At 44.0% G+C, this 22,710-nt stretch overlaps 1 protein-coding gene across 1 annotated transcript in view; it reads left to right on the top strand.

Annotated features, from left to right (window-relative positions):
• T265_09341 (hypothetical protein) overlaps positions 1 to 22,710 on the top strand; it is a gene marked incomplete at both ends in the record, with an annotated part of 89,934 nt that overhangs the window by 34,121 nt on the left and 33,103 nt on the right. The window contains 3 exons of the mRNA XM_009175380.1: positions 1,359 to 1,443; positions 9,408 to 9,455; positions 13,487 to 13,579. Of these exons, the coding sequence (XP_009173644.1) occupies positions 1,359 to 1,443; positions 9,408 to 9,455; positions 13,487 to 13,579 (226 nt within the window). The remainder of the gene's footprint in view (positions 1 to 1,358; positions 1,444 to 9,407; positions 9,456 to 13,486; positions 13,580 to 22,710) is intronic.

Genomic DNA, 22,710 nt, shown 5'->3' on the forward strand with positions numbered 1-22,710 from the left:
TTGGTTTTGCGAGAGACTCAGCTGGAATCCAGCTGAATCTCTCGGTTTTCGTGTTTCCGGGCAACTGAGTGTGCCTCACAAGGCCGCCTCATGTTTCAGTCTCTACGATATTCGAGATATCGCGATACATATATATTTGTAATGCACTACTCATAAGGTTGCCGCAAACTCCTCGACAACCCACGACCGGTTTCGTCCTTCTTGGGGCGACCTTAAAAAATACACTCATTTGCAAACTAATTTGGTTCTGTGAGAGACTCACAGAGACTCCAAGCTGAGGTTATGGATGAAGGAGTGTTTTTCTTGGAAGGTTAGGGTCATCCAGAGGCAGGTATTTATTCCGAAGAAGGGTCAACAAATGATGAGAGTCGCTGAGTTGTCTGGCTTCCACATCAAGATAACATTATCGGCTTGTTGGTGAAGTATATCTATATGGACATATCTGGACTATCTCTTCATGACGTGCTTGCCCACCAATACTTTGCTAGGCATCGTGACTTATTTCTTATATAGGCATGACGTACTACGTTTGGTCTCACAGCTTTATCAGCGTGTCGCACCAAACAGCCAACTATGAAGTTGTTGAATAATCGCTATGGAATGGAGTCTTTCTGAGTGTGAACACTTCCAGACAAACTAATACGTGCAGGCAGTTTCTGAATCCGCAAAATGAAATTCATGTCTGTGATGGCTAAAATTTCAGCATAGTTCGTCGTTTCCTCGTGAATTTGCCAGTGTAAATTCGTTTTCTACCCGTTTTTATACTCTCGCGTATTGTTCAGCCTTTGAATGCGCTCAGATATTAGGTCTGACATAACCTCGACATTTTGGTGATGCTCGTTATCTACCGGTCAATTTCCGCAACGGATGCAAATTACATAAGCCATTAGGCAAGAATGGAAAACTTGTGTATTTTGTTAGATGCCAGTGTGTGACCGGATACTCAGGCATTTTCGAACAGTGTCACTCCTGAAGTTTTTAACAATTGGCATTCAAAATATAGAATGTCGAGTTCTATGGCCATTTTAATCCGTCAGTGGATGAGAAACTTGTTTGGAATGTTCTTGTTGCTGGTCGATATTATGTAGAGTCGCTAAAATTTGCTTGACTAAAGGACCTCGATTTCCTCAACCTCGATAGCGCCATTGATCCCGAAATTCTCCTTCAGGATTGAAAGTCGATTTATAAGGTCTCAAAACATCGTGCAATGTTCGTTTTCAGTTCTTCCCAATGCGCTGTAACCTACCTTCTCAAACCACACTTTTATACGTCATATCTGCGGAATGCGATGGCATTGACTGACTTTCCTACCGAATGTCTGCTTCATCGTAATTTTTTTTTACTTCTCGCATTCACAGAGGCTTTGGCTTCGTCACATTCTGTGATTCGGTTTGTGTGGAAAAAGTCTTAGAAAGTGCCCCACATTTCCTCGACTCCAAAAAAGTGAGTGTTTTGAACCTTTGATCCATTTTTTGCTCTTGTTGGTCTCACCAAATTCAGTCTGAGCTTTCTATTAGAGTCACAGGAATTATTATTGGTCACAAGATTTTCGACCCAGTGAGAGGAACCCCGTGATGTGCAGATTTTGGTGTTGTATGGGTCAAGTCAGGTGAACACGGATGTTTCTTTTTGGACATGCTGTGAACTGGGGTCAAACTTCCGCGATATATCGGTTGCCTTTTTAGTACTATCTGACGTTTTGTTTGTAGGTCGAGCTTCGGTGATTATACGCTTCAAGGGAATCGGTATCCGCTAAGTACTGCTTGTTTGCTTTTCAGGATCCCTTCTAATCACCGCACTGTATTGTACTGACTTCTTGCCCTATTGACCTTAAATTAACAGGGGCGCTCAACTACCTGAGTGCCATATACTCATTCACTCAGTTTCCTGGGGCGATGTATAGGGATCTAACTGTTTCCACTTGTAACAAGCTAATTTTCGTCATCAGAGAAACGTACTATCACGTACAGATCAACTCTTGCTTAAACAGTCTCGTGGCTCGACGGCAGGCGCGTCCACCAGGAACAGTATTCCCTTTTAACTACATCCGTGTTTCTCTTGGATCACTGGGCTTACTTCAAATGTGAGCTCTCCCATTTTCAACGAAGTTCATCTTGCAAAGTTCCCTCTCTCAGTCGAAAATCATCAGATTGCTACGATGTTGCCTCTTCGTCTTTGCTAGATCATTTATGTGCCGTGTGTTCAAGTGAAGTGTATCCACTTGGAAGACACGTTCTCTTTGCACTACTGAATTATTTCTAGTAGTTAATAACCGTGAATACTCGTGTCGTGAGTCAGCTTCGCTTTTACGGTAATATTGAGTCGTTTTGTCTTATCAGGGTATATATATATATATATATATAATTGTATTAGAAGCCCTACGGAGAAGAGAAGAGAAAAAGAGTGTGGGTGCGTGAGGGGACCTAGTGCTGGCCTATGTCAAGCATACTGAGGTGCCTACACCTCCAACAGATCAGTCAGACAATCTGGAAAGAAACTGACAGCACGAACGCCACTGATATCGATTAGCCGCCATTTCTTGCAATGTCTCCAGCCAAGCACAGACGGGGTCACGAGGACCCCATCCTGGAAGTCGCACAACAACAACAACAATATCCAAACTCTTCGTGATCTCTTTCACGCCTTTCTGCCAAGTCATGTGCTGTCCACCTCGCGGTTGGCACCATCCTGAAGGAGGCACTGAGAACAACACTCGTCTCAGTAGACGGTGTTTCAGCATGCGTAGAACATGACCTAGCCATCTTAGTGGATGATTCTGGATGTTTTCCTGATTGAAGTACCTGCAGTACAACCAACTACCCGTTATTCAAATCACTTGGTTACTAACACGCTGACGCCATCCAAAACCAGCCACGCTTCTGAGGCATCGGTGGTCGAAAACTTGAAGACTTCTCACATCATCTACCCGCAGAGGCCATGTCTCGCACCCATACAATAACACAGCCCTTACTGTAGCCTGGTACACACGACCCTTAAGATCCAGTGAGATGCCTTTTTGACGTCACAAGTGACGCAACTAAGCAAGGACGTCAAGAACTGAACGGGCGTCGATTCTTCAGTGTCGCACGACCACAGGAAATTGATACAAAAAAACTTAAATTAATGACACATATGCAGAGCGTCAAGGGACCCTCCGAAGCGTTCTGAAGCAGTCACTGCTTAGGGAACAACTCCAGGACGTCTCCCTTCCATGGCTTTAGACCTTGTTTTAGACGTTGCTTTATCGAATCCCCTTTCACCATCAGACATCAAGATGGTCACCAGGATAAGTCAGAATACGGTACTTCTTTTTCGCCTAGTGTTACGTTGATGGTATTTCACAGAGTTTTGCAATAGACAGAGTGCTAGGTGAATCTACAAATTAAGCAGGATGTAGAAGACCCTGTTTGGATGAAGCAGACGATCAAATCTATCTGTGACTTCTATATTCAGTAAAAAGCCTACAATCTTATCTCCAATAACGAGTTAAGGCAGGATCTTAGCTATGCGAACGATTGTGGGGCTAGGACTTCATCAAAGTTAGTGAGTTTTCAAAGGGTAATCTAGTTTGAATTAGACTTCTGTTCGATCCGAACCTTCGGTTAAACAAAATTTTTATGTGCGATACAGTGTTCACTCCTTATGAAGAATGACTCACACAAATATGTCGATAGGCCATGTGGAAACAACTGGGTGTGATTTCAGGATGTTTGCTGTCGTAACCTTCTCTATGCGAATTTGAACTTCTTGCCACGACCACTGAGCTTAGGAAGTTCTTGCTGGTGCATGACACCGTTTTCCACAACTTAGAATGGAATGCCATATATTACACGCAGCGCTCCTTCAAAATCGGAACAACCGCATTTGTTAATCAAACGTAATTATGGGTCTACAGGCCAGAATACCACATTTGGTTCAGCGACTGAGGTCAGCACATTCTTTCATTGGTGCGGGACAATATCTGTACGGGATTAAAAAACAATAGATGTACGTGGCGTAACAACACCGCTAAGGAATTTGTGTCCATATCCATTTGGTATATTGTTCATCTCACCCCGTTGAGCTACTGTGTCTCTTGGTTGATCAGATTGGTAACATGAGTGAAAACGAATGATCGTACTTCCAGTTCTCCAACTTTATTCAGATCATTTGCTATCATCTGCCATGTTGTCTTGATGCCAGTTCCCTTTAGCTCCCGTGTACGTTAGTCATGTGAATTTGAAGCGAGCTCCTTGACAGCCTCGTGCGATAAGCGCCCCACTGAAAGCGACGCACTTTTGCTCAGCTGTCGGAGCATCCAACCTGCACAGTGTTTCGGCCTACAGGCACGTACATGCACATAGTGCATGCACTGGGCAGAAACAACCCGTAGTTCAACAACCAACCTTTTATGAGTAGCTTACGTCTCGCGTGTCTGAAAGCTTGAGAACTCGATGGGAATACCGAGTGTGACAGAAAAGGTGGATATGGACACTAGTTCTTTTCAACAAATGACTGAAAGCTGAATTTTTCATCTATAGGGCGATTCCGGCATAAATGATGGACATAACTTGGCAGAAGCAGCACGTAGCTCTCATGATTCGTCATGCTGGCGGCGTTTCATCGATCTATCGCTCGCCATCAAACTGTCTCAGGGGCGCTTATTTGTTGATTTGCATGCCTGTCATCTCACCGCGATAAATGATTCATGCTTTCAATTTAATCACGATCAGACAGCCAGTGCTCTCACCTTACATTACGTCATCTGTCACGAAGTGTGATGATCGGAATTTCATGAATGACTCCGATCAGGATGTACGTGACCGATGGTTTTCCCCCCAAATCTTGTGCATTACCAACTTTTGGTGACATGAAATCACTCTGTGCAATTTGTCCACAATTTGCCGTGATTTCAGCGGCTACGTTACTTGCCCCAGAACCTCATAGCTGCACATCCAATGGACATTGGTGATTGATTTGCAAGGGATTCTGACTTTAACATTTGTTCTTCTGCAGGATATTCCTCGTATGAATCGCCATAAACTGGTGCGCAGTCCTAAGCAAGCTTTCTTATGTGAAATTAACAGGTATTTCCGAAGTGAAGCTTAGCAGCGCGACCGTTGGTGAATAAGGTATGGACAATCCCCATTCGGGAGTAGTCCCAATACCTTTGTATTGACTCACTGGAACTGTTTTCATGGATTTCGTCTGTACCTTCACGATACAATGGACTTTGAACAAGGTTGGGAGAACAGCAAGGTTGCGGAATGAATTCATTTCCTACACTCTGTTCTACTGCAGAACGTTCAAAACAACATGAGATATATAGTAACATGCAGCTTACGACATAAAGATTCTGTAACGTGACCGATCAATAAAATCAAGGCAGTCTAATAGTGGTGCTCGCCGTGGGCAGGCTGAAAAGGTCTAGTCAGTGTGACCTCGATGAACTTCAAAACCGATGACCGTCTGCGGCGTGCTGATACCCGGAACAACGAATTGAGTTCACCTCTGTGAACGATGTCGATAAGATGCCTAGCAATAGATGATTTGACTCTGGATTCGATCACCGTTGATTTTAGCCAGCTGACGTAGCACTGAGGTTTTTGGACACGCCCTCTTGGCCGTGTCCATGGCCTTCTGTCAGTTATGTCGATATATTCTTCGCCGAAACTACGAATAAGCTGATGAATTATAGATAAAAGTGAAGTCGGCTTTTGATTGTCGGTAGTGGTAGGTCTGATGCAGGGATACGTTTTGTGTTCGTTTTACTAGGCCGAAATGAATATCAGTGTCCTTTTCGGCACTGTGCGTGCACTTTCGGTCTACCACTCGGAGCTTCTCGATGAAGTGCTCATAATAGTTATTTGACCACAGTACATCTTTCAGCAATTCAACTTCCTCAGCGAGTCTATCCAAGGTAAAAGTATGTCACCACGAACGCAAGTTTATACTGTAACGGACAAAAATTAGTAAAGCTTATATATTGTCCAGTCGAATTTGCTTTCCGATACACAAAGCGAGACATAGTGCAGTCCGTATTTCTGGGGGTGAAAACGTCCAAGAAAGGTAGCTTGTTGTCCTGTTCAAATTCACTGTTGAATGAAATGTTCCGGTGGAGGGAGGGATAATTAATAGAGGGAGTTCAATGGAATATACCCGCCAAAACACCAAGAGCCCTAGTATCAACAACCAGGTATCTGTTCAGAAACACACTCCACACTCAATTCAATTCAATTTATCAGCTATAAACCTTATTATATGGGCACATTGGTTTCATCTGTTACAGTTTCGAGTAGCAGAAGGTGTGGGACATGGACCGAAGCCCTGGAGACGATGGAAGGTTCAAAGTCCATATCAAATCTGACGACAGAATTATTTAAGTTATGTTATTTGAAATGATTTGCATGTCTGTGAGCGAATGTCCCAGGAACATTTCGAGGTTTCAGAGGCAAGCAGAGAAATTTCAAGCAGCATATCAATAACGAATCTGGAGAGGAAATGCGACAGAGCGAAGCCTTCCCTTACACCACTGGGCATAGTGAACTCAGGTCAAAGTTCCCCGTATACTCGTACATGCCTACAGGAGTTCGCTTACAGTGCCCTCATTGCGGATATAAATTTGAATGGGACACTCTTGATCATCGGAAACGGCTAAATTTTCTAACGATCGGCAGCGTGAAAAGCATCTTTCGGCTCAAGAAAAACGGTCAACGTAGGAAGAGGGGTTCTGCGCAAAATATTCCCGGAAAGCAACTTACATGCGACAGATGCCAGGCTGGTTTCACGATGGTTTTCATGAGGTGTTCTTCCGCTCCTTTTGAAGACTGGGGTGATGGTTGAGGAGCTCCATTCCACTGGCATCCTTGTATGAGTGTCCTGGAGATATAATATGCATTAACGGAGAGGGTGAGCAAGGTTTCAGCATGGGTTGCCTGCTGCCCAATTCGACATAGAGTATGGACATTGTAGGCTGCAAAGTAGATCAGATATTTTGAGTGTGTGCTTTGGTTTATGCCTCTGGGTGATCGTTTAGATAAAGAACAATTGCTAGGGCACTGGCCGGTAGGTTGATAACACTGCATTCTCCGGTGGGTGATGAGGGGGCGTGGGGGAATACCGGTGGGTGAGGGATAGTGATAATTCCCGGTTGCCCAAGCCAAACAAGCGGGTTGGTCGAGGCACGTCACCTTGAGCTTTAGACTCAAAAGCCTAACCCATAAGGCAGTGGGAGGATGTAGGGCTTTGTCTAGTGGTCCTTTTCCTAGCCTCTGACTCAAAAATCTGAACTATGAGGCAGCAGTTGCTAGGGTTTTCTTGGGGGACCCATCCTGGAGTTAGTGACTAAAAAGTCTGACCCACTTGACTATACAGGCTGGCCCGAGGACGCAAGTAGTAAGGCATTACTGTCTCACTCCTAATGCGGCTGCGCCAAGCAGTCACCTGAGCAGTAGCAGACTTTGGTGTTAAAAGTATTTCGACTGTATGGAATAATGCGCTGGCGGTCACAGTCAACCGTTGGGTGATCGGAGTGTGTGGTTTTTTGGGCCAACCTTGTCTAATCCATCCTTTTTCGGGGGAACGTGGCATCGTTAGTTGGAAGAGAAAGATATGCTGGTCGCCTAGGTGGACGCTTTATTGCCTTCATACTCCTATCACAGAGCATATTGTGAATATACCTCCAGACTGCCTCGTAATACGATTTTTGCGGTACAGGGACTCACTGTTCTTCCTCGGGCTGCTCCCCGGTGTATGTAATGAAAACATAGAAAATAGACTTTAGGAAGTGCGTTCACAAATTGAATGAAGGGAGGGCATTCAAATCCGGCTAAGAATCGCTCGATCAACCGTTGGAGGAGTGAAATATTGATTTGATCAGGTGTCTATCACATGAGGGTAAAAACTGCTGCCGAGATGTGACACGTGAACCTCTGTGTGGGCGTGCTGCCCTAGTTAGTTCTCTTCCCCTTCATATCGGATATAAGTTCCAAGGTATTAGACTTAAATGAATCTTTCGTTGATATAAGTGGCCCGCGTTCGAATAAGCTTTACCGGCCAGCAGTGATCGAACCACGAGACTTCTCTTTATTTTCGGGAGCCGGGAGCTTTTGGCCGGAAGCGAAGTATGGGTGTCCCACATTTTCATCATCCCCGTCAGTAGTGTCAAATCCAGAAAGTTCTTAATCTGTCAGCTGCTTTCCATAAATTCTCATATATTTGAAATACTATTTTCGTAGCTTTTACTCGGATAGCTATGGACTTACTGTTGACTGCAAAGTTTCAGAATACAGACTTTTATTCCCTCTGTCTTATGTAGTTGTTGGCGAGTAGATGCCTTCAGTAGGGGGCAGTCAAAACGGTTATTCGGTTATTTTTTGCCGCAATATTTGTACTTGGGTCTGTTTCATTCGATTTTTGTGAAAGTGCACGGAGGTTTTAGTGAACAACCAACCAGTATCAATCTTAACTACCGGGATGATAAACTATTTCGTTTGTGTTTGTTCGAAGAATAAGAATAATTTTTGTGATCAATCTTACAGGAAAGCTAACAATGAACCAAACACAAACAAACTTTCAAGTAAAAAAGTCAAGAAACACCTCGCCAATGGGCGGTTGCTCTACCCAACCCTCAAGGAAACGTTGCTAGTCCACAACTCTTCTCCGGCGATCAGTTCGTTCGTTTGTGTGTTTCGAAAGCTATATGGGTCGAATGATCCGACATGCTTCTCATATAATTCGCGTTCACATCACTGTCATATGGACAGTCTTGCTTTCGTCCTGGCGCAATTATTCTGTTGAGTCCAGGACAGGTGGAGCACTGTTCACACGAGTAATGTGCATGTCAATTCCACGTATCCCGCAAACACCTCCAACTAATCTCGAAGAACTGTTGAACGCATGCCGCCGTGCAACGTAACCAGACAATCAAAGGGCGTGGTGAACGCGAGTGCAGCCCACTTGATCGATGCCATTTCCTCGATCATTCTCGATCTGAGTCGTTTAATGAGAGACGACGGGTGCATTAAGTTGTTTCGACGTCTTTAAACGAAACACACTCGCAACAGTAGATAACTATGCCTTGGCTGGCGAACTCCTATTGAACGGCTCATGTACATGTGTCATTAGTTTCAACATGTATTCCGTCGATCACTGCAGTTCCAGCTGAGATTTCGTCTCTTTTTACTTGTTTACAACTCTACGTACGCCACAAGAGCCATTAAGGTATAAAATTTGCAGTCTAGTCGCCACTGGGATTAGACGAATTTGTGCATAGTTTTTTGTCTGGATACACAAAATATTCACATGGCTTTCTAGCACATCACGGGCAGATTAGCGATTCAAAAATCGTGGGTTCAGTTTGCAGAACTTTTACTATCCATCCGGGTTTGCTTCTTTTCTAATTATTTTATTTTCCTCCTGCACTTCAGATTGATCCAAAACTTGCGGTGCCTCGGAAACCCGGACAAAACGCCAAAGTAAGTTTACCACGTGCACAGCACATAGGTGTTAGTTGTCTTATTAACATGTGCACATGTCATAGGTTAGAAGGTTTTCCTTTTTCTGATTTTCGGTTTTCAAAAAGTGACCTTACCAACCAACGCTTTCACCGCTAAACAGTACAGGCGGGGACTTGAAGCTCAAACGGGGAGGGGAGGCATTTTATTCCGCAGATTGTGATAGATGCTTCATACATCTAATCATCTGACGGGATGACACGCTCAGTCTCGTCACATGCTGCATGTCACACTGTCTCGAGCCCCTGAGGAAGCAACACAGTACCCCTTCAAACAGCCGGAAACAAGTTATACTACGGTCGCGCAACGAGCGTGTGACTGTCGGTGTTGGGTTCACCGATAGTGGGGCAATGAAAGGTGCTGTTTTGTGGCTGTCTGCTACCATTGGGGATGGGACTTCCGAAGTAATGGAAGTGTGCGTGGAATCATCAGTGAAGCGATTCAGCTAATGGTGGCGAGGCTAACTGAAACATAACCCTATTTACGAGCCGTTCGCGAACTACTAGAAAAAGCTTAGATCACAATCGATCAGTTTTTTGTTCTACACGGAAGTTTATTCATCCTGTAGATGATTCCTCGGACGATCGTATCGCGTCATCTACCCCGGTCCTATTTCTAAAAGTGATTGATGCATTTCTTGGTAGCGTCCACGACATTTTCTGGTCTTCAACAGTCAACTTTCTTACAACCTAGCGTTCCGACACACCGCTGACATCAAAAAAGGTGGTATGCGATTGGTTGCTCACACCTTCGCTGTGCCACCACGACATAAACTACACACTACCACCACCCTAACGGATTCCCACTATCCTGTACAGAGAACAAGAAGCCGAAGATTGCACAAGGAACGCCTTGAACGCGCGACAGCTCCACGTGCATGATGATGGAATTTTCGGTCTACCCATCACGCCATAGAACAACATCATGTTTGGATGTATAACAATGCAACCCTGTTTCCCTCGGTTCGCCTCGAGATCTTACTCCTATCTGTCATATCGTCCAGTCAAAAACTGTCGAAAACGCATTGTCGTACTCTTTCTGGGTCCTGCAAAGATCTGTGGGTGGGTTCAAACAGAAATGAAGGAAAAACGATGCAACAAACACACCGAATCTCATTAGGTTTCACGTGGTGCACAAGCCACTCGCCTCACTCTGTGGCAGCTCATCTTATTCTGGATAGGCTTCATATTGTGGTTTGACTTTTGAAGCCGTGTGTTCCCCACTAAGTGCGTTTTAAGCAAGATGATTCCGATGTGAAATCATCTCAAAGCATCCGATATCTTGAAGAGATTCCATAGCATACTTTGAAGACACTCATCAATCTAACGCCTTGATGTGTCAACACAGGCCACTATATCTTCTAGTTTTTCACTTATTCCAACAAATGGAGGTTGGTTTGAATTCACTTATCGTTTTTATTTGTCATTCAAGACTGAGGAAAATTGAAGGACAACTATGCGTCTGATGTACTGTATTGTTTCCCATAGAAGTCAACCGTTTCATAATCTCTGCTAAAGCGGCAAGTGGGTGTGGCGTTGTTCGTGGAATACAATTCATTAACCTCAGAGTAGCTACTTTCTGTTGGAGTACTTCCTTTTCTAGGAGTGGTATTCTCATAGAAGTCACATCGGTTGGTAAATTCCGCTTGTACAACCGCATAATCACACACGCATAAATAAATGTTTTGCACGAACAATGTGTTTTTCCAAGGCATTAATGCACGTGACCGCGGTGGTGCTTTTTCCATGGGAATTGCGAAGCGACAAGGAACCGTTGTCCGCATACCTACGCGTACTAGTTCCCCTTTCACTGCGGAAGCTGTACTCCAAATTATAACCAAGAGGACAATACGTAGTCGGACTGCCACTCCAACTCGTAGCATCAAACAGTGCTTCTTTTCACTTGTGTGTGTGTGTGTCTGGGTTTGAGGAGCATGCCACTGAAGTGAGAGTGCGTGGCTGTCTGGGGAAGTTTCATTTCTCGCACAACTGTCTGACAACATTGGAAATGTTGTTGGGTTTAATAATTTTCACATTATCAGATTGTGGGTAAACTGGTTGATTTTTTCGCCTCGCTGACATTTTCGGCCTCTATTTGATTAGTGACACATCACAACCGGTTAGCTATTATCACATTCATGTTGTTCAATCATTAATATTCCGTTAATAAAATTACTGCTAATAACAGGCTGGGAATAACAGGGTAACTTTGGAAATAGGTTTGGGCGGCGTTTAAGTTAATCGTCAGTCAAGTGATACCACGTGATTCGGGGTAGACTGACGTGAAGCAGATGTTACTTTCATGGTTTGTGATTTTGTGGAACTATAGCAGCATTGGTAGAGTTTAGAAGAAATTATTTATGGGGACGAAGTTTTGCGGTAGGGTCATTTGGTAAACCGATTTAATGTTCCCACTGCATCATCATTTCAATAGTGAAGTGTTCTAGACCCGAGCATTTTTCGGCGAGCGAGATGGCTGAAGTGGTTAGAGCCCGAATTTACTGACCGGAAGATCCGTGGTTCGAACCTGACCTCTGCCTCTCGACTTCCCCTGTCTAGACTTGGGCAACATGGCAATGTCCCAGCTCTTGTGCTTCCTCCGGGTGGCATGACAGTTAGGCACCGGAAGGGTGTTACAGCAACGATCCCTTTTTCGTTATGCACAAGCCACAGGTTCCGCACAGGAACAACACAACGGGACGTCATTCAGAAGTGGTGAGATAGCGAACGTCCTACCTCTGGGAACACCTGGGTAGTATTAGTTTCCCAGGCGTTACAACTCACATCGTCTGAACCAACGATAGTGGCACGCGGACTGATTAGCACCAATCTCATGTAGACTACTCACTGTTTTTGTTCACAAACCTTTATACCTCAGCCGTGAAAGTCTAACCTATGCATTCCTCTCATTTCTTTATTAGAAAACTTCGGAAGTAAAGATACCACTCACGGGTGCTTCGAAGCAACAATGTGTAGTTGTGGGGCCATGTAGACTGATGTGCGTACATCATAAAATCGGAATCGTTGTTTCGGACCGGTACGCATGACCACTTGCCAAACGGATTCTGTCCGGGTTATTTGACAAACCCTAGTAGGACCGTTTCTCTATCTGGCGACTGGGTCATCCTACCTGTTGGGTGGATCATATGAGATGCTGAAATGAAGTCGAACTGTTTCGTGCCAATCCGTGTCCGATACGATCACAAACCAGTTTGCCTAAACTGAACCGTAAAACCTAGTTCGGGACATTTCGAGGCATACATATCTTTATGTGTTGAGGCTATGTTTCAACTACGGATTTTCGGCTGGTCGAATTTCGGTGGTTCCTTACGCTATCACGTCAATTATCGGTGACATATTTTGTGCATATGTAACTACTTCCGTTAGTACACGGTTCAACTCAATCGCGACCTGTATATCATACCTGTCTGCCTGGAAGCGGCTCTCTGTATGTATTTATCAATTCACTGACACGTGATATCCCCGTGATCGTTCGGAGAGGCTACGATTATCAAAGGGGAACAGTGTGGATATTTATGACAGTTTCTCTCACTTTCAGCTAACACAGCATTATTTAACCAAAGCGCCCGTTACTGATTTGTTGGTGTTCGGGAGAAGCGTTGGACCCGATTGTCTGTATCCACCCAATTCATCGCGCGGGCTGATAACGTCTGCATGAAATGCCTGTATATGCTCAGGCAAATACACTGGTCGCATTAGCATTTGTAGGTTGCCTGACTGAAGCCCACACAGTTCTCGATACCATTCCTAAAGGCTTACGAAATAGATTTGGTACTTCTGGTGATTGAGACTTTATTGTCCTTTGGAGGTGTCAATTTAGTTAGAAAAAACTTCATTTCTTGTTTTTTCGTCTGGATGTCGTAAAACCGAACGTGCTAGAAACGTAAAAGTAGTCATGGCAACCTAGGTGCGACTTTTGATGTTCGTCTGCCTTGCTTACGCTCCCTCTGTCTTTGATCGCACCGTATCCAGCTAACGACGCGGACCAAACGCGTTTTTATTGGCGGTGTCGCCACTCAGACCACAAATGAAGAACTGAGCGAGTATTTCAGTCAATATGGAAAAGTGAGTTTCACTACGGCGTTAGTTTCACTTAATCTCGCGTATCTCATTGTGACTGTGGGTTTCGAACTTGCGACTGGTTCCGTATTTCGTATTCCATCTTTATCGATGCATTTGACCAAACTTTGGCTTCCCCTATTCCAGTCCGAACAATCAAATACAGCGAATGTCTTCCAGATTCATGTCATTCTCACCGGTTATTTATTCTGATGTCACTCGGAAACTTCTAACTCTGGTCCTAGTGTTATTGACATGTATATTAGAATTCAGTCTCATAATCCCGTCCCCAGTTACGGTCACATCATCTATTGTTGTTCCGATGTCAGCCCTACTAACCGACTTCAACCGTACTAGCTAAACAATGGATCTTGTCACTACCATTTCACTTCAGCAGTTTGTTTAGTTTGTTCCGATCAAGTTGTTGTCACGCAACCGTTTTCTCTCCGTGATCCAATCATGCTTCCGGGGTGCGTCGTTGTAGATTCCTTTGTTTCTCCCACGATCTGTTAGATACAAGTAAAAGTCGTGAACATCGAGTGCTCGTGTTTTCTTCGCTTCTGTTATGTTGACCGCTAAAGACGTTCGACCCGCTGCATTCAGTGTGTCATGACCAGTCAGATCTTGGCATAGTAATTAAGCTTCCGAACCTGTTTCCCCCGTGTACTGCACTTAGTACATTACTATCAAAATATCATTTGGCCTAGAACCTGTTCATGATTCAGCAACAGTGACGTCGGATTAGCAGCGCCAAAGTGCACCAGACATTGTCTGAAGTCAGTCACATTTCCAGTGCGTGCCCTATTATTCAGTGTCCTTTAGGGCAGAAAAAAGTCACTACTAAATCGTAGAATCCATGTAGGCAATGTGAACACTGGAAGAAAATCAATACAAATTTGAAAAGAGTTTCAGCGGTAAAATGGGAGATCGTACCTTTGAGTGCCATTTCAGCGTCACTAATGAGATCATGTGAGCTCGAGAGAGTTCAGTGATTAAGGCGCGAAATTATGTCCGCGAGGTCCGTGGTTCGAACCCAATCTTTCCACCTCAGTTGCTCTTGTCTGGGCTTGGGCGGCCTGACAGTATCTCAGCCATGATGGCTGGGCACCGCACCTGAACGGCTTGTGTCTACTTTTTATACTTAAATGATAACATAATTTAAATCATCACAAGGACAATATGTGCAACTGACGTGAAGTCTTTTTTGTGTTGCCGTCAGTTAAAATTGGTCGGGTCCATGCACTTTTGGTAGGTTGACTTTTTATAGATGGAATTTCAAACTGAAGATAATACGAATGATTGTTCGTCTGTATTGCATGCCTGAACCATATCCGTGGAGTGTATCACTTGTGATCCACCAGCCATTTTTACAGTCTTCCTAAAACGGGTTTCTTCCATTTTTTGCCCGTTAAAAACCTTTTTGTCTCCACTCCTATACGTTGAGTGTTCCTTAGCTGTGTTTATACTACCGTTTTTTCCGGTGTTTCCGACCAATCGGAATTAGGCTGCTGGGTGCGTGGTTGAACAAACCGTACATTCACTGCGCGCACCCTGACAGACTGGTTACTTTTTCAATGTCACAAGCGATGGTTGTCTTGATTTTATTCACTGCCTGCTGTGATCATTCCAGGAAGCCAGACATTTCCAAATGTTGTCTTATGACTTCCCGACAAACAGTTGATTATGAACGTCCATGTAGCTCGCAGTTTCTCTTTCCACAGTCGGAATAAACTCATCTCATGTCCTTCCTTGTCATTCACAGTCTCCTGTGTTAGATATAGGGGGCGAGATGGCCCAAGTGGTTAGAGCGCGAATTTACTGACCGGAAGGTCCGTGGTTCGAATCCGACCTCCGCCACTCGACTTCCCCTGTCTAGGCTTGGACAACCTAGCAGTATCCCAGCCCTCGTGCTTCCTTCGTGTGGCATGGCAGCTAGGCACCGAAAGGGTTCTACAGCTGAATGCGTGTTAGATATAGGTTTATGGTGTCAGGAGTTTTGCTCGAAACCTCACATTGTCGTCGTTCTCAGGCTTAAATCACTTCAGAGAAATCTTTATACACCCGATGATCTTTTTTCAACATAGTCGTATCAAATAATAATCCAATGTGAAATTTCGAACAAACAGCAGACGTATGGGGACCGACAAATGACATTAGTTCAGGTTTTCGAGAAATGCACTAATTTGCAAATGAATTTGGTTTTCATGAGGGACTCAACTGAATCTCTCGTTTATGATATTCTACAACTGAATGTGCTGCACATAGGCCGCCTCATGATTCAGTTAGCACGATATTCGAGATATCGCAGTATATTTTCATAAAGGAAACTACTCACAAGGTTGCTGAAAATTCTTCAACAGCCCACGACCGGTTTCGCCCTTCTTGGGGCTCATCATCGAAAACAGTCCGATTGGGGCTCAAGTAGAACATAAGGTTGACCAAAACTCGGAGTCTGTGCCTATTTGATGAGCCCCAAGAAGGACGAAACCGTTCGTGGGGTGTCGAAGAGTTTTTAGCAACCTTGTGAGTAGTTTCCTCAGTTCAGGTTGTCATTACCGAAATACAGTATACAGAATATCGGACTATGGAACAGAGAATTACGATAAGTAGCAGAAAACGACTCGGATTTAGGTCGTGCTATAGAAGTAGAAATGGCATCGGTTAAAACGGACTGAAGTGGACATTTGTAGATCCGAAAGTGACTCTGGACTGGTTTCTACCTGCTGACCAGAAAATCAACAAAGACAGTCCTTGAAATTTCACGTGCCACAATCACCCTGCAATAAGGCAGAAGTCCTTCTCAGGGAGTCCGGGACTTAGGCCAACTGTAAAAGATGTGGAACCCTTTTTTTCTTGCTCATGACTGGAATCCTAACTATGCATAGACTTTGTTGGCATGCGTGACAAGCTTGGTTGCATTGTTTTTGAGTGCATCGTTAAGAAATTGGCAGGCACGCGCGATTCACCAGCCAACCATTCCTCCACTCTTCAAGGTGTGCATGTATACGTCTGTGTGAAGGCATAAGAATGCGTCGCTGCTCGAATCAGTATTTTGGATGGCTGTTAATTATGCCACATTTACGGATTGGGTTGTCGACTTATCTATTCTGTCAAGCTTGGAGGAGATAGCAGTCCACAGCGATGAATGCAGTCGTACCGCACGATACGAACCTGGATTCCAACATCGAAACTAACTTTATGCAGGATGATCGATTGAGTTGGGCTAGGCTGCATGTCTATCGAAATGGACTCATGTTCCAAAAGAGCGCTTTTAATACGAATTTTGAGGAAGCACTGAGCCGGAAACCTTGGCTACCGTTCTTAAGATGAGAGCGAAATTCGAGTTGCCGATCGCGTCGTTCCACACGCTTTCGCTGTTAGGGCACCTCGGTAACTTTTAACAAGATTTATAGCAGCGTGTTTTGCTATTGGTCTTAAAGTGTTTGTACAGCAATCCACAGATGTACCACTGCTCAGTATGGGACATCGAATTTCACACCAAACCATTGTAGCCTTGTATCCATACATCTTTACCGAAATGTTTCAGCAAAACGACGAATGTTGGACCACACGTGGGTGTAAAAATATGTTTCTCATACAAAATATAACAGCTAAGTCGACAAATACTCTCATTTGATTATAACTTTGTTTCTCACGAGAGACCAAACTGGGCTCACCACACGTACTATCACTGGAAACGATGGAATTTGGCATGCTAACTTCTGAACCACCAATGTGTGAGCGACATCTTTTGGGTACGCTTTGGAATAAATTTCTTACAGTTTCAACAACAAATTTTGCGCATTCTCGGAGAACATTAGATCTCAGTACTACTCCTAAATTCCGTAGGAACTTTGGAGAAAACTCTTATGAGTATTACAAACGACATAGTCAGGTGAATCCCCTCTGAATCTTCCATTTACTTCAACTGAATTTGTAACTGAGCGTTTGTCGGCACAATAAACCCTATTTCTTGCAACGTACGAGAGTTACTCGCATCCGCTTAAACCTATTTCCCTGGTTGACTGGAGACGTTAGTGGACCAAACCGCTTGTGCATTATTGGATTGGCATCTCGAATCAGTTTAAATCTCAGACGGTTCTTGGACTGGAAAGGAGGTAGTCTCAGAGCTGATGTGTGAATCGACTGCTACTCATTCAGCAATATCAACTGAATTTCTCATTACTGAAAGCTGCACCTCATAACCATCACTGAATCATGTATCCAAGCTCAACGACTTTAGTGTAGTTTCTTTGCTTTCGTATGTCATGTCAGTTGTGTTTCAATCACCGAGGAACCAGCCAATCTATCTATCTCAGGTATGACGCGTTTGGTGGTATTCGCCGTGTTTTGTATTTCTTCACGTTCTCTAATGCTACCGGGTTTCAGTCAGAAGACAAGAAGGCGGCCAGAAAAACTGTACTAATGCAGTTACAGAGATATATTTACGCCATTCACTTGTGACCGTATTTGATGGTCGATCTGCTCTTAATACACCAGTCTCTCCTGCACGTCCACATCGGTTCTCGAGCGGTTGATTTCTTTGACTCGGTTAATCATAGATGGTTGTCTGTGCTCTTGTGTACGGGGTGCCTTGGCCATCGGGTGGGCGTGAAATGCGTGAACTACTTCCTGACCTTTGCTCCGGCACATGACGAAATCGGACGTGATTTGGACGTGTGGGCATACTCGCACGGCACTGTTTCACCACATGACTGTTCCACTGTGCAGTATTAATAACCCGAGGGATCCCTGTAGCTTTCGGACACTCTTCAGTCGCTTCGGGGTGTTCTCTTTCTTCCAAAAAATGCACGTTTTCTCTAAGTACACACTCTGTGTTTGTGATAAAGTTGTGGATACTTTTGTTGAACCCTGTGTTTCCTAGGCAATCTGGCGGATATTCATGTTGAGTCAGCGTATGCTCAAGCCCAGATAACGCCGGTCCATTACTTAACAGGTGGTCCGAATTCATGTCCGTAACGCAAGAACCGAGTCGTCATCGCCCATAGATCACATTTAATATCAAAGCCAATCGATTACGCACAACGGACGTCAGTGGATTAGTTAGCAATACAGTAGATTTGGAATCCACACGTCTTGTACATCGTTCACGGCACGATAATTGAAATCAGACCATTCTAAAACTCAATACCAGATTCTGACTTCAGACGTCAAAATATCATATCTCCTTGTTGTTTGTATTCAGGTACCCCAGAAGTTCAAGGGGACTTTGTTACTCACAATATGACCTCGTCCATATGCCTCTGATAGGTCACTGTCAGTTGCTTTTTCGATACTGTTGCTTACTCCGTAGAATGGAATCCATGAAACGAACCCTACTCTCAGATAAATAACTCGCGTGTTCCGTTTGTCAACCTCTTCAACTCATAGCTCTTTGGAATATCTTATTTCCGGTGTCAGCAGGTGCACTGAAGCGCAATCCATGGAAGAATTTCTCCATCTTTGCGTAGTCCCATAGTTTTTGTCCTGGATGTTGCTTCTCATGTGAGTTATTCGCCTTCTGAAAACCACCAGGAGTCCAAGTCTTAACGACAAAAGACATGACGCAATCTTACTGTGATAGTTATGATACCTTTAGTGTTTGCTGATCAACTCTGCGCCAACCGACGCATTTTACATGATGAAACGTGTTCAGCTTGAATTCGGCAAGATTCTGTGTCCTTCGAAGAATACACTCATTTGCATACCAATTTTAGTTTCACGCGAGAAAAACACTATAAAAGAGAAATTCGGCCGGCTTTCAAGTGCATCTCTTGGAGAACCACACTGAAATGCAAATTAGTGTATTTTTCGAATTTCGTTCAATTTGGGTTCAAGTAAAAAATAAGGTTGACGAAAACCCGAGGACAGCTCCTACTTGATGAGCCCGGATTGGAAGGACAAACTCCCTCGTGGGCTGTCGAAGTTTTTAACGGCCTTATATGTATTGTGTTACGTATATTTCACAACTTTTTTTAAACATACCTTCCACCCTTGTGATCTTGGGAATTGTAAGGATTTTGGACATCCCACGAATAAAGGTGTTCGCTTAGTTAGACAAACCGTACCTAATCACAAACCCCGGAATGAGGTAACAACCTTCTGAACTTCTGCCGTTCTGATCCATACAGATAAACTGCTCAGAGAGGCACCACGAGCGCGACTGATGGAATTCGATCGCTATCAGCAGGAGAGGTTCGCAACGCCAGTTGTTGTGTTCAACCTATGTTAGATAGCTGGTCACCTGACATAGTCGTGCTTACTAGTAGTTGTTGATTTGTTTGCTGAGATGGCAATACTTACGACCTGATTCGCTGAATTTCAGATGGAGTCTATATCTTCTCAGCTCGATTATCGGCAGACTCCAATACAACATTTTCTTTACTCTAAGGTTTTGTAGAATGTTTCCACCTGAATGACTGACATCCAAGTCGTATTTGCTGGTCGGTAATGGTCAAACCACTAGACGCCTAATCATAGTTGAATGGGCCCAGGCGGTTTTCTCTGATCCGATTTTGGTGCTGTACACAAGTCCTTGCCATTGATTTAGACCTGAAGGAATAAGATCAGCGAGCGAACATACAGAAGCCTGTCGCAATATGCCTTGCGACTGACTTCTGAACAACGTTAAAGGCAAGGAGTGAATGGGTGGAAGGTAAACGAGCCGAAGAGGCAGAGGAACACAGTTATTTCGAGCATGAACCTGTTTTCAGAGCTCAAATAGTATTGCTTTTAGTAGCAATGCCTTTGGTGGATCCGCGTACTGTTATTTCTATCTCGCATTTTAATGATATATTTTAGTGATATCATCTCCAAGTACCCCCGAGTTATGGTCTCATGATTTTATAAACAAATTTTACAGGAGATAACAAGGGCAAGAATATCTTGTGCCCCACTTGCTCGAATTATGTATATATAGCTGTGCGAAATCTGGTTTGTTCTATTCTTTGAGTTAATTTATCCCATTCTCCGTCGATCGCATCTTCCCGTTATTATGATCATGTCAATCATAAAGACATCTGTCGACTCCTTTCATTGTCGCGTTATACCCGTTGAGTTACTAAGAGGCTGTTTCCGCTGTTCGTCGAGACCACTTCAAGTTGACTAGGTCTCAAGAGGACAGTAAAGAATCAAGTGTTTTACTGCAGTGAAATTATGAATGACAAGCTATACTGACGCACATAATGTCTTGGCACTGATGCAACTTCGCCTGGCTATCCTAAAGTCTCTACTGTAAAAGCATAAATTTGCTTAGCTTGATGTTCAGAGTCAATTCACTCCCCTGTCCAATGGAAGCCTTAAGTTTTAAATGCCGTACACCAACCATGAGCCCAAAACGTACAGTAATTAGAGTTTAGCGTAATATTTTGGAGCGTAAACGAAACAAAATGCACTTTCAGCTGGAGAATATCATAAACCAGAGATCAAGCGGGAACTACTGTAAAAGCATAAATTTGCTTAGCTTGATGTTCAGAGTCAATTCACTCCCCTGTCCAATGGAAGCCTTAAGTTTTAAATGCCGTACACCAACCATGAGCCCAAAACGTACAGTAATTAGAGTTTAGCGTAATATTTTGGAGCGTAAACGAAACAAAATGCACTTTCAGCTGGAGAATATCATAAACCAGAGATTCAGCTGTGAATTCATGTAGTCTCTCGGTAAAATGAAATTGGCGTGCATATGACTGTAGTTCTCGCATCACATACGGTTTGGGTTCAAGTATTACATAAGGTTGAGGGAAACTTGGAAAAAACGCCTATCTGGTGAACTCGAAGCAAAAGGGTGAAACCGGTCTTTGGTTATCGAAGAGCCCTCAGCAAGCCTACGAGTGGTTTTCCTTCCAGAAAACGCACTGCGATGTCTCAAATATCGTACCAACGGGAACATTAGGCGGACTGTTTGCAACACATTCAGTTGAAGAATTAGGGGTCTAGCTGGGATTCACTCAAGTTTCGCATTAACACCAGCCTAATTTCCACACGGCTACATGGACGTTAGTTGGTGTTATCCTCGAAGGCTTCCTTTTATTTTCAAAAGTTTCGTTCGGTCCGACAGTTGGTCACTGACTCCGCTGTTGATACTTATTATGCTCCCGCCAAACTTCTTCCTTTTGGCGATCCGCACTAGTTGCTTCACAATCGAACTGTCATTAGTTGACCAACCTCAATACGGCCAGAAGCTACATTCTGGCGCCGTGTGTCGTATTTTCGTAAAAGTATTTTGGGAAGCTCAGCGATTGGCAAACCAATCCTCAGAATGCTACAAACCAACGGCCATGCGTGATACTTCATAGACCATGTCTCGTGATTCTGTGTTATCCCTCACCCGTTGCAAAATCGCTAGCCCTCGGTTTGCGGCCGCTTTGTATGGATCCCGATTTGACTTGCTTGTCCGCATAGTGGTTCAGTTGCCCCGAATGTGATCCTCGGAATCGATCAAGAGAAGTCATTGTGCTGTTTTGTGTCGAACGTCAGCCATCTTGGCGTGTTGTCTAGCTTCCAGTGTGTTTTGTCCCGGAAAAGATGCGCGTTTTGCGACAGATACGCCATAAAAGAGTGTGTGTCCAATAACTGGACGATTGAGTTGTCGGACCCATTTTTTTCGAATTACAAAAATGTGCAGAGCTACCCCACCAGTTTACGACCTGAGTGGAATGTGTGTGGTTGTCCAGTCCACTTGCCCAGTCTTTTAGTGATATTTTGTTCCCACGACTTTTCAGCTGAGAGCAAATGTCATTCAAAACCATACATCGGGCGAATAAGTTTGGTCGTATATCGTGTGGCGGGTCCGTTGGTTTTTATGCAAAGTATAAAAGATTGGGAGCATGATTGTTTATGCGTTCTGTCACTTCTGTTTTGCGACTGCAGATACGTTGCTTCGTGATGGTGTCCGCAATATCGACTTTTTAACGTTGGTGAAAAAAGTGAAAAGCTCATATACTCACCGGGGCAAGAAAGAACGCGAATATGTTGGTAGGCAACTCAAGGTCAAAGGCAGTGTACAAAAACAATTCATAGCTTACAGAATACCTAATCTGATGTTGACACGTAATCCCACCCTTTAGTCTAGCTGTCTTGAAGACATTTTCAGGCGTACCGTAAGCTAATCGAGCCCTGTAGCTTACCGAGTGATGATA

Source organism: Opisthorchis viverrini, assembly GCF_000715545.1.
Source record: "Opisthorchis viverrini unplaced genomic scaffold opera_v5_269, whole genome shotgun sequence".
Taxonomy (NCBI): Eukaryota; Metazoa; Platyhelminthes; class Trematoda; order Opisthorchiida; family Opisthorchiidae; genus Opisthorchis; species Opisthorchis viverrini.